Source organism: Hyaena hyaena, unplaced genomic scaffold (genome assembly GCF_003009895.1).
Source record: "Hyaena hyaena isolate Hyena2069 unplaced genomic scaffold, ASM300989v1 scaffold_34, whole genome shotgun sequence".
In the NCBI taxonomy this organism is placed as follows: Eukaryota; Metazoa; Chordata; class Mammalia; order Carnivora; family Hyaenidae; genus Hyaena; species Hyaena hyaena.
In genome coordinates this window covers 109,328-122,391 of record NW_024080665.1, presented here as the reverse complement: position 1 = coordinate 122,391, position 13,064 = coordinate 109,328, and the positions used below count along the sequence as shown (strand labels likewise).

Below are 13,064 nucleotides of genomic sequence, written 5' to 3'. Positions count from 1 at the left end.
TCCCTCTCTGATGCTGTCTCTTCCAGGATGTGGGTACTGGGTGGGGGGCGGGCAGTGGTTAGGAGAGAGAGGTAGACATGTAGAAGCATAGGTCTTAGAATTAAAGGGATTTGGGTGGCAGTGGCAACGTGGGAACCAGCTTATATTAGGTGCCCACTGTGTGCCAGGCTGTGTACTAGTCACATGTGTGGCTATTCTAGTTCCTCTTCATGACAAACTTAGAAGGACCTTATCTCCTTCCCCTTTTGCAGATGAGCACATTGAGGTTCAGAGCTCACATGGCCGGTAGGTGGCAGGGCCTAACTCTCGCGAGCTGGGCTCCAAAGCCACTGCTTTCTGCTGCCTTTATCCCAGGGCTGAGGAGAGGCAGCCCATACTGCAGCCATAGAGCCCTGCCTCCTCGACTCTATTATCCCATTTTACAGATGTAAAACAAGGAGCTCAAAGCACACTAGCCACCAGTGTCACACACGGACTGAACAGATCTGACCCCAGAGTCTGAGTTCTTCCTCCCCATATGCCATTTGGCCTTGAAGCTCTTTTCACCAGAGCACCCCAAACTACTTGAGTTTATCTGGGGGGGAAATATGAAAACTGGTAAGTATTAGCTAGAAGGAGACATTTATTATATTATGGAGGTTAGTTGGTTGTCTTTAGCCCCCATGAGTGTATACAATCCTAAATTGTTTGTTTTCTTATTTGAAAACAATCCAGATGGGGGAAATCCATATATAGGCACCAGGCCCCAGCATATGGAGAAAGAGGATCTATAACATCACAAGAACAGATCTTGCTGGTCATTCTGGCCAGGCTGAGTGTGTCTGGAGAAGTCAGCTGTTTCACAGGCATTTCAAAAGCTCCTTCTAGCTTCTATCCCTCTCCCTGCCTGTCCCCACTTGACCCTGGGTGGGTGCTCCCCTGTCCATGGAGTCACACTCCCCACCCTGCCCGCCCTGCCCAGCAGAGCAAGTGTATCCAGAGACGCCTGGAAGCCGGGGGAAGCCGTTTGGCCAAAGGAAAAGGAAGCCATTGTTAGCTCACAGTTGGAGTCACATAACCTTTTCTTTCTGAAACATTTACATTCACGTCCACATCTCCCTGTCGCTACAGAAATTGAGGAAGCCATGCCCTATGCTTGGACGATGGAAAAGAGCCACACAAAATTAGCAGAGCTGCTGAGCCTGAAAGAAATGGCAATGCTCCTCTCCTTCTGAAAAAAAAAAAAAAAAAAGTCTGATGTGAGTGAAAAAAGATTTTTAATCAAAATGGAAAATAGAAATAAAGCATAAACCTTTCTTCCTCAACTACAGATATCATACACATCCATCCCCAAAGTACAGGCAAGCAGGAGAAAGCCGGGGAACATTTTTCTAGCTTGAAATAGTAGCATCTATCTACAAGAATAAGTATTGTGCTCAACAGCACAATAGAAATTTAAAAGGGAAAAACGCCAGACTTCCTTACCCCAACTTTTACCTTGATTTGATAAAACTGTCCCTGGAGAGACTAACCAAGTAACCGGCAAATTGGCACACAAATTTCAGACACAGTAAAAGCTCCCTTTTCTAATTATGACCGTGATAAGCTGCACAGACCTAGGCCGGGCAGAGCCAGAAAAAGTGGAATTAGTTCCTCAGTCCTGCCTTTGTTGGACATGCTGAGTCAATTAAAACTACAACACATATTTTTTTTTAAAAAGAAAGAGATCCCCACACTGGCATCAGTTCTGGTTTGTAATCTCTGTAATGACCTCTGTGCATGGGGATTAAGGATGGCATGGGGTGGCGGTAATCAACCCCTTGTGGTCTGGGTTATTATTGCGTGAATAAATACATGGTGGCAACAAGTTTTTCATTAACGTGAAAATTGGGGCCTCCACAAATTGAGTAATTGCTAGTGGCTTCCTGCTCTCCCTCCTTTGTAGATGTACTTGACATCCAGGTGGGCAGAGATGGGAATCATTTGCATATGCTAATTAGACCAGGAGAGATGCACCTTCCTCGCTCTTATTCCAGGCAGGAGTGGGAGTCTGTTAGAGGGTGTTTGGGCAAAGCCTTCTCAGAACCTTCCCACCCAGCCTCATGAAAGAGCTCAGCAAGCCTACACCGGGGACCCTCCTGGGCTGTGCCTCTGGAAACATCAAGCAATTTGGAACTTTTTCCAACAATGAAGCAACAGCTTTGAGGCAAACAGGATGGGGGATGGGTGGGGACGGTTAAGGAAAAGGCACACTGAGTTATGGGTATAGTGCACTCTGTGTTGGTACCATTTCCAGGGAATGACCACGTGGTTACTGCAACTGCAAGCCGGGTCCCTGAGGAATTCAGCTGACCTCTCTTCCCAGGTACTTCTGAGCTTGGACATGGGTGCACGTAGGTGTGTATGTGAGAGCGTATATGTGGGTACATGTGGGTACACACATGGGTGCATGTGTGTGTGTATGTACCGTGTTTATGAGGTAACTAGGAATATCAGTGGACTTGATGTTATATAGCAGAAAGAAATATCAAGGAGAGAGCTTAGGTTCACTCTTGTACAAATAAAATTTAGCCTAGTAAAAAAACTATTATAAGCTATTTGCAAGGAAAGAAGAACCACGAATCTCTTCTGTACAAACATCAGACAGTACAACTGGTAGATCTGAGGAAGTCTTCCCCCGGCTGAAGATTCTCCAGCTTCTCCATCTTCCCAGGAGGGGTGGAGAGGGCCTCACCTTAACTTTTCCATAGCTTCCTTTGGGGATGAGAATCTTGTAGCCATTCACCTCCACAGAGAGCTCCTTCACCCAGGAGACGGCTGAGCCCCCACGGTGCTCGTTTTTGGCCTCCACACTGAAGAAGGGGAGGCTGGAAGTCTGCAAACACTGTCGGGCCAACAGGTAGGCACAGGAGCCTTGGAAGTGGAAGAGGAAGCCATCAAAGGTGTGGTAGTGCGGCTCCCCAAATACCACGCACGTGCTGGTCTCCACAGCGCTGCAGTAGAAGAATTTGCCTTTGGGTTCACACACTTCATAGGGGCTACAGGAGGCCTCCTGGCAATAGATCTCATTGTTGAAATCCAGACAGCGGCATTTGATGGTACAGTTCAGGTCATCCCAAAATACCTCCCCTCGCCGAAGGAACTGTCCTGGGGAAGAAGGACATTAGAGCCAACATTTACTGAGCAATTACCCTCTGTGCCAGGCATTGGGCTGAATGCTTTCCCTGCATTATACCATGGAATCCACATGAGAACCCTATCTGGCAGGTATTATTGAACTCACTTGGCGAAAGAGGAAACTGAGGCTAAGGGGAAGTTGAGTCATCAATTCAACCAAGAGCGCTCAGCCACTCAGGACCGAAGCTGGGGTTCTAAGCTGAGGCTGTGGGAATCCAGTCTCCCTCTTGGCATCATCGTCTCCACGGCTGGTGAGCACACTCTCATTCAAGGAAAGACACATCATCTTAATCCATGGCAAGGGCTGTGACACACGAGAGTCATAGCCTTCTTTTCAGGAAGGAGAAGGAGAAGAAGGAGAAGAAGGAGAAGAAGAAGAAGGAGAAGGAGAAGAAGAAGAAGAAGAAGAAGAAGAAGAGGAGGAGGAGGAGGAGGAGGAGGAGGAAGAAGAAGAAGAAGAAAAGAAGAAGAAGGTATTCCAGAAACAGGCCCAGCTTTTCCTGGAAACTTAGTAACACAGACTCTTCATGCGCTAATAGTTCACTCATCCATTCATTCAGCAAATACTTGCTGAGGGCCCAGTATGTGCCAGAAGAGATCAATAAGCAAGCATGAATCAGGAGTCAGGCACACAAGTTTAAATCCCAGGCTTCCTGGGAGGGTTCTGGAAAGGGCTGAACTCTGGCTTCAGGGGCTCATAAATTGTGCAGACATCACTTAGGCAGAATGTACATGAAAACAAGTTGTCTTCTCTCTCATCCCACACTCTGTGAGAATCCAGGTCAGGAGGAGAGTGAGGTTGAGGGAGGGATGTCCTTTATGGGATGTGCTAATTTTAATATGTACTGCTATTTATTTGGTAGATAATCAGTCTTTAAAACAATTCCCTAGGGGTGCCTGGGTGGCTCAGTTGGTTAAGTGTCAGATTTCAGCTCAGGTCATGATCTCAGTTTGTGAGTTCGAGCCCCGCATCAGGCTCTGTGCTGACAGCTCGGAGCCTGGAGCCTGCTTTGGATTCTGTGTCTCCCTCACTCTCTGCCCCGCCCCCACTCACACTTTGTCTCTCTCTCTCTCAAAAATAAGTAAACATTAAAAAAAATTAAAAATATATAAATAAAAAATAAAAACAATTTCCTAAATCAATGATCTCTCCCCACCAAAAACTTCTAACTTTGCCAGTTATTAATATCAACCCTCAACTGAAAAGGAAGCATCTCCGGGCTGGGGCTTGTGATCTTCTCCTTGGTTGGGCGTCACAGCCAAGGGACTTAGAAAATGGCCACAACCCCACAAACAATTTCCAAGACCACTGGCTTACTTCTGTCTGCCTCAGTGTTCTAACCTGGGGTGGGGGGTGCAATGCTATTTTCTCATCCCTATCCCGCCGGGAACAGCAATGTTGTAACAAGTCCACACATGTTGATAGAGGTAGAGACATTTATAAATTGAGACAAGTCTGAAAAGGAATGTATCAGAAGCACAACATGAAGAAAATGCAAATAATGCCATACATCAGGAGTTAACTGTTTGGAACTATGGTTTGGAAAGATATGTCAAATTCGTCCAAGCAGAGAGCATGGGTGTGTCAGGAAGAGTCTTTTCTGTATCCATGCAAAACGAACAAGGATGTCTCCACAGGCAATTATGTTTCGTACCTGTTGAGAATAGAGCCCAAATATGGGATAATAGACTTATTCTCATTCCCAGCAGGTCATAAGCATCAGCCCTGAAGACAGGCCCCAAACCTCAATGCTCTTTGGCCCTGGTCCAGGCTGCATATATTTTAACAGTCTCCACTAAGTATGATTTCCAGTCTCTGCTTTCAGGCTTCCAATAAATGGGAGGAAAACGCCTTTGAATAGAGGAGGATTGGACCAAAAGATAGACTCTCTGAGATAATTTTGTTTGCAAAACAATGATATAATAAACCAGCTCTATGCAAATTTACCCCTGAAATCACCCAGGCCAAACCTGATCCTCATTAGATTGATATATATCCAGTGGCACATAAAAATGCACAGCAGTCTGTATAAGGATATTGAATTTGTCTTGTATGGGAAACCCAAACCCATAACTCAGGGGGAAAAGAATGAAGTCAAAGTGGAGACTTTATACACGGCTGGCATCCAACCAACTCCACAGCTCTACAAGCCAATGTTTTCCATTATCGCGGCATTTCATTCCCAGGGCTCAGGCGAGAGGCTGTCGCTGGGCACTCAGGTTGCACGGCCACAGCCAGCCAGCTCTGTGATGTGTGGACATAGGGGCAGAGGCACTGGGTGGATCCCCAGTCCAGGCCGTAAAAGGAAGAGAGAGAACGTGGTATTAGTCTGGTATCTCTCATAAGACCTTATGTGAAGCTGTAGTTACATTCCGTATGGGCGGGGGTGGGAGGGCATGATCTCTGCAAGACTGGTGAGCTCAAGAGCTAGATTCTTTCCCAGCTGGTTTCATACTGGCTTAGCTCCAAATCTTTTATGTGCTAATTTGGAACATTAAGGACTTCATAGAGTCTACAGAGACAAGGATGTCCAGGCAGGCCATCTTTACAAAGGACCTTTTCATTAGAGCTAAGTCAGGAGGTTTGATAAAGCCTGACCATGGTGCGGGGAATGGGCAGGGGGCGTGGGCATCTCAGAGCAGGTGAATATGGGTCATCTATATATCACACAAATGGAAACTGAGTCAAACGAGAACCCCGAGGGCTCCCAGGCTGCTGAGACAAGTAGGTCCCCAGACCATGTTTTCTATCAGAGGAGGGCAAGAGACCTCCTGAAGACTTCATCCTGGCCCAAACTTTCTTAAACATCTGCCTTTCCTCCCCGGAGTCTTCCTCTGTGTTTCCGCAGCCCCCCCTATTCTCTTGTCCATTACAATGTAGCCTAGACTGAGTCATCACTACCCCCCTGGCTGTCTCCTCTACCACAGCACAGTCACGGGAGCCAGACTCCTTCATTTCCAGCACCTGATGGAGCGGCCAGCACCCTGTTGGGACTTTCAAATGTTCTTTGGAAAGAAGCAATGAATGGCTTGCTGGCTACATGGATAGATGGGTTGACAGTTGGGTGGGCGGACAGAAAGATAGATAGATGGGTGATTTCCTAATTCTAGTTGTAGGAGCCTCCACTCCAGAAGCAGAAATACTAACAGAACTATGGTTTTCTGAATACCTTCACACACCTAAGGAGCAGCAATCTATAAGCCAGGATGTTCTTGTGAGAGTCCCGGGCTGTTTTGCACATCCAAAGAGGTTTGGGATAGTTCAGAAAAGGCCCCACACTTTGGATGCCAACATAAAGGAAGAGAGGCTCAGCTACAGCTTGTCCTCACAGACCCAAAGCCAGCTTGGAGTCTCCCCAAATTCCTGCCTGTTTTGCTGCTGCGGACAGGAGTTTAGGAGACGCTACCCTAAAGACAGTGACACTCCTTCCCCCCTTTCTTTCTCCTCATACTAGGAAGTGCCGATTTAATCCTGGGGGGACCCGGCAACACTCGGATTTCTCCACCTCCTGCAGATCTCCAGGGTGCAGATGGCAAAACAGGAGTGAAGAGGAGAAGAAAAATGGAAGGGGGGGGGTGGTGAATGGCAGCAGCAACAACAAAAATAATGTCAAACAGGAGGGCTCCCTTCTGTCCCTCGGGCTGAGCAATCGCTCAAGGGCCAGGTCCACTTTTGTGGAGTTATTTCGAAGGGGAGGCTGTGTTCACAACCCTAGGCAAGGACTTCGAAAACCGCTGTGGAGCAAATGCAGGGTTTCAGCTCCCGGTGTGATGAATGTGCATGCTAAAATTACCTTGATCTCCATTACCCAGCTGAGAGATGTCTAAAGAGTAAGGCATCAGGAACGAGCCCGCCCCCGTGGCTTAAAAGCCTGCCTGTCAATCTACCCTAAGCAAACCCCGCTTTGCCGTATGGAGACGAGGAAAAGCCTTTACCTCTGGAGGTACAGCCATTGGCTGGGTCAATTTCCTTCCCGTCAACTTTGAACGCCCAGCGGCCTGGAACATTGACGTTTGTGGTCTCCTGGATATTCACAATATCGGGAGTTCTTGACCCCGGGAGGCTGAAGAAATTGGTGAGGTTTCCGCCATTAAATCCTGCCTGGAGCACAAAAGGAAGGCGAGATTTGAACACAAACACCACCCTTGTGGGTTAACTGGCCCCAGTACCTTAATTTCAGAATCCAGCACATTGAGATCCGGAGACCCCTTGTCTTGGAGTCCCCGGGGCCACTATTCCAGGCGGGAAAGCCCTGCCTAATTCATGCCACACCCACATCAAGGTATCACAGATGGGCAAGATTAGCCTCTCGGTCCACCTGCAAAATCAGACATGTTTCTCTAGTTCAAAGCAGTTGGCAGGGTTCCCTCCAGGATTCTGAGCAACCTAAGCAAAGAGAACAGTGCTTTGGAAACATGATGGGCATGAAATGGAAGCCACCTACCTGTGCCATCACTCCCCCCAGGCCAGTCAGGGGGTCACCGCCGCTTGCCGTGCCAGTGGTCCAGTTGATTTCATAATAATTGAAGAGCGTGAATGTATAGGATCCATCAGACACCAGAACAGCCTGGAAGGTGTTCACCTACGGGATGGCAGTGGATGGTCTCATGACTTCCTTCCCAGAAGCTCTTCTCCCCAGCCCCCTCCCTCTCCCCTGTACCCTCCCCACTACCCCCCGGCAGCTCAGAACTGCTCCAATGCCAGCCCTCACACTCTGCCTCCTCTCTGAATTTGTTCTCACCCTCACTGGGAAAAGCAAGACATGTGGAGCATGCACCTGAGAGAGAAATTGCCTGGGGAGAACCTCCGGGCTGACTCAGCACCCCTCTCACAGCTCTGATTCAAACCAGAGAAGTCAGAGGCCCCACTTGGCTTGTGATAATGCGTGAACACCTATAGATGGCAGCATGAGAATGAAGTATAGGAAGTGGTCCAGGCAGGGGAAGGGCCTCAAGCCCCTGTTCCCAGAGCAGGTTGGATGGGGCGCGGAGAGGTGGGGAGCAAAAGCCATCCACTGCCTGTCAGTGTTGAACAAGGGCCAAAGCCTGCCATGTGCTCTCTTGCATCCTGGAAAACACCTGCTGATCTTGGTGAGATGCCTCCCCCCTTTTAAAATGGAAGTTGGGAAGTGATTTTTAAATATTTTTTGGATGCGGCACCTGGGTGGCTCAGTCGGTTAAGCATCCGACTTCGGCTCAGGTCATGATCTCGTGGTTTGTGGGTTCAAGCCCTGTATCAGGCTCTGTGCTGACAGCTCAGAGCCTGGAGCCTGTTTCAGATTCTGTGTTTCCCTCTCTCTCTCTACCCCTTCCCCACTCATGCTGTTTCTGTCTCAATAATAAATTAAAAAAAAAACCATAAATTTTTTTTTGGAAAGTGATTTTTAAAAAGCACTTGGTAGGGGAGAAATTGCTCTTCTAATTGAGCATTTATATATCACATTATGTCTGCAAAAATCTCAACACCCATGCTAAGGTGGGCAGTTTTTTTGGCCCTTTCCCGTCTGATAGCTTAAAACCCGAGGGCTAAGAGAAATGAACTGATGAACATTTTGCAAGGATCCAGCAACAGAAAATGGGATTCAAGCTGGAGTCCCCAGTCTCTCTCTTAGTGCACTGTCATTACACACGTGGTCTTAATTTTAACCTTTTTAGGATAGAGATGTTAAATAAATTCAGACAAGCTTCACAGTTTCCAGAAACAAGCTGTGGCAAACTGTCCTTTACTCTTTCCCTTGGTGAATCCCTACCCCTTGACACGGGTTTTCATGAAATGCAAGTAAAAGTAGGTCTCAAGGAGAGGCTGCTCTGACCTTTTCGATTCAAGCCTCGCACTTTCCCCAGCTGCCTGACACCAGCCTGGCTAACATTCCATCAGACACAGAGGAAGACCCAAATTCTTATCCTGTGTAATCAGACTGGGGTAGAGGATCTTGGAAGCCCCAAATATCCCATCCTAGACAGTCCCGGGGAGGGAGACAAGGTGCAAGTAAAGAAAAGCCCTTTTTGTAAATGGAAAGTCTCTTCTCAAGCTCTGTGCTTGCCACAGCCGATGGTGTTTGTGATAGAGTCGTGCAGGTATATGCCTCTGTTCTTTGGCCCAGCTCAACAAAAGAGTTAAGTGGGGCATCAAGATGCCTGCTCAAGATTTTGCTGTAAGGTCACCACAGGGTCAGGCTCTGGAGACAGGCATAAAGTCAAGGTCATGGGAAGTCTAAAGAGTGACCCTCCTCCAGACCAGGATTCTCCTTCAGGTAGTAAATCTCTGCTTCTGAAATAAAGATGGAAATATCTCTGGTGCAGGCAGGTCTTGAGAACAAGCCAGAAGTCACCCCAAAGCCAACCAAGCACCCTAACCACCCTACAAGGGCTGGCTCATGCTCACTCATGAGCTTTGCTCTCTCACACGTTCTGCCCTGCTCTCACACACCCTACAAGTATGTATCTCCTCAGCATTGGCTCTTAGACTCCTCCAGATCTGTTTTTAGTGAAACTGTTTTTTCAATTCTTGAACAGCCTTCTTATGTTGCAGAGGACTTTCGGTGATGCCTGGAGGAGGCAGCTCGGGAGAAGAGTCCAGGAATTGGAGTTAGGGGACATTAACTTGAACCTTGCTTGGCCTCCTGTGAGGTTCGAATCTCCTCACTTGCCACTTGGGGAGGTCACTTAACTTCCTGGGTGTATTCCCTCTCACCTTTCAGGTGGAACGAGTTCTGCTTACTACATAGCATCCCTGTGGGGGCTAAATGAGATGCACAAATAGCCTGTCACAGCCTGGGCTCACAGTAAGCTCTCAGTAAACATTAGCTTTCCTTCCTTAAAGTAAACAAGCCCCCTTCTCTCTTCCTGGCTATCGAGCAATGGTGCCTTCCACCTCTAAGAGACTTCTCACGCCGTGTGCTTATTTGGCCCAGTAATATGTGTTCCTACAGAGGAGGGGAAACCTGGGGTGATGACAGATGGGAGAGGAGTCAGTTTCAAAGATAGGGATAGATGGACACATCAGAAGGCTTGTACTATCTTTTCTCCAAGGAGAAAAGCACTTAGATGTTATCTCATCCATCCTCATTGAACGAGTTCTTACCTAGCCCCAAAACTTACTCCAAAGTACAAACCAGAAAGTATCTAAATTATCTTGCCATTTTTATGGCCAATGGAAGTTTTTTGGGGTAAAAATGGTGGTCAGCATTTGATGGGCATTTCTTCTCTCCCCCTGCCCCCCACTAAAATGTGTTGATCCCTGGTATCCTGCATTTTAATGTTGTAAGGTATGAAACTTAAAGGACATAAAACATCACTCCAGGAGCTGTTAGCAATCCATAACGTGAGAGAGGCAAATGTATGCTTCTTGAGAGGTTATTTCTAGCCAATGCATCCACTGTTTAAACTTGTGTCTTTCTGTCTTCCAGAACCTCTTAGCGGTAAAGTGTATCTTCATGCCCTGGGGTCGGAAGGTTCTACAACACACCGTGCTTACTGTGGGGCAGCCATGAACAGCTGGCCCAGCACTTTTCTACCTCTGCTGCTAACTCGGCCATTTCTATTCCATCCCTAAACAACTGACTCATTGCCAAGGAAATTGGAAAACAGATGGAATTGGAAATAACGCTAAGAAAGCAGAGGGCAGGTTTTTGAATGTCTTTGCTTCCTGGGAATTATACAATTGGAGACGCGTCTGCTATTTCAAAAATCTCCACTGCCAAAGTCACCCAAACGAGCTACAGACTTTCGTGAAAACTGTGTTCTGTCCCTTTATGTGGAAAGTTGATTATCTCTACGATAATGCCAGTGATAATCTTTCTTATTTGACTTTTATTTGCCTGCTCATTTGGGATTTCAGAGCAGATGTTGAAACTTTATTCATGAAACGCTTTAACTGCCCACTTCAATTAGCATCAAATATGAATAATTCCAGACCTGGTCACAATAAAAAAAAAAAAAAAGGTCATAACATAATAAAATGAACCAGGTCATTTGTACCCAAATCCAGTCCCCTATTTTCCACTTCTTACCAGGCTTTGTGAAAACAGAAAAAAAAAGGGAGAAGGGGGAAGGGAATCAGCTGATGGAAAGAGGCATTTGTGCTCCCGGCAAGAAAAAAGGACTTTTGGGTTTCTGATGGGTCCCTAATCATGTGGCCTGGATGAGGTCACAGGGCCTCAATCACTCTCCTGCAAAATAGGAATGCTACCTTCCACAAGAAAATTATGGAGAGGCTCTTTTTAGATATTCATAATGATAAGTGATAGAGATGACACATGGGAGATATCATTACAGCTGCCTGGACTGCTCAGGTATGATATCTCCCTCTGTTTCCTGGAAAGTGGGTGGCAAGACTCATTAGTTTAACCCAAGAAACTGACACTCCTCAGCTCTAACAATTAGACTCTGTCATAGCAGTGAAGATGGACAAGAATGAGATGTCAGGATATGAAGTGGAAAAGAGAAAATTTGAATGATTACAGGTGTGGTACTGCTCCCTCCATAAAACGTGACTTCCTCCCATGTCACAATGAAAACCCAAGTGGCAGAGAAGGTTGCCATGTCTTTGAAGTACTTCCTGATGTCCTTGGTGGCTCTTTTCAGGATGACAGGGTCCATGGTCTCTCTGTAATAGATCTCTCCCCGGATTCCATTGTGCACATCTGCCCAAAAGGGAGCAATGAAGGCCCTCCCATCCGTCAGGGGAAAGGATTCTGGTGTGAACTGGCTCACTAGCACATTGAAGGAAACTACTCCATTGTTGTTGACCTGCAAAAATAAGAGAGGTTGGCCACAGTGGATCCGCAAAGGTGACGTCAGAGTCACAAACCAGTACAGACATTGGCCTCATCATATGGATGAAAACAACTTTTAAACCACTGAATTGGAACCCCCAAACACCAGCTTCCAGCACTCAACAAGGAGGTCCATTTACTCCCAGACAAATTCATTGCTTTTCTTTCACTTCCAATTTGTGGTCAGCTTCATTTCTTATTAATAATCAGTCTCATTTTCATGTTCTTTATCCTATCTCTATTTACACTTATCAAATGCTACTGGTGTGTATGTGTGTGTGTGTGTGTGTGTGTGTGTGTGTGTGTGTTGGGCCAGGCAGGAGGTAATGTGGACCATAAAGAAGATTCAGCATGACAGATGCAAAATAGAACAGCAGCAACAACAACAATAACAACAAAACCACGGAAGAAACAAGTTAAATGAAAACACTGTTGAGCTGTATATTAGACCTTGATTCCTAGTAGAAGAGAGTCAGTAAAAGACAAATAAAATACTCCATTATTGAACTCCAATCTCAGGATCAACCATATCCTGTTCCAGATGAGGCATTTAAAGGACTCCTATTGATTCGATTGACTTCACAACCACTCTGTACCCACAACAAGGACGAGGTTACAACCTACAGATGCCCAATTCCATGATAGCTCTTGCAGTCTGATGGCTTCTTTGTATGATCTCTGCACAAAAATGGAAATATGAAATCTTTACAGTGTATATGTAAATGGCTATCTTATGGTGATCTCTTCATGATTTGCAAAAGGCTTTGTAAATTACTAAGCCTACTATAAATCACAGCCAATATGTACACTCCTTTGATGCAGGACCTGTACACAATTCAGTCTCTGCCTGTGTCTGCAGCTCAGTGAGACTGATTTAACCTGTGGCTTGTACGATGGCTTCAATAGTAGAAACGTCTGGGATGGGAACATTTGCAGTTCCTGGATACAGAAAACCTGGAGATTACTTTGCTACATTTCAATTGTTGGTTGCATTCCCCTTAATCAGTAATATTATGGACATTAACTGTGACCCGGATCCCAGAGGTAAGTTATCCATGCCTGGGCCAAGGGTGCGTCAACCTGTTTTGGTAGCAACAGTGTGGGTTTAGAAAGGAAAGGGGCACCTGGGTG

At 46.5% G+C, this 13,064-nt stretch overlaps 1 protein-coding gene across 2 annotated transcripts in view; it reads right to left on the bottom strand.

Annotated features, from left to right (window-relative positions):
* LOC120229614 (tubulin-specific chaperone cofactor E-like protein) overlaps positions 1-13,064 on the bottom strand; it is a 164,415-nt gene that overhangs the window by 53,509 nt on the left and 97,842 nt on the right. For both annotated transcript variants that reach the window (XM_039228733.1, XM_039228734.1), the window contains 4 exons: positions 11,620-11,907; positions 7,602-7,739; positions 7,093-7,258; positions 2,714-3,126 (listed from right to left, as the gene is read on the bottom strand). In XM_039228733.1, the coding sequence (XP_039084664.1) occupies positions 2,714-3,126; positions 7,093-7,258; positions 7,602-7,739; positions 11,620-11,907 (1,005 nt within the window). The remainder of the gene's footprint in view (positions 1-2,713; positions 3,127-7,092; positions 7,259-7,601; positions 7,740-11,619; positions 11,908-13,064) is intronic.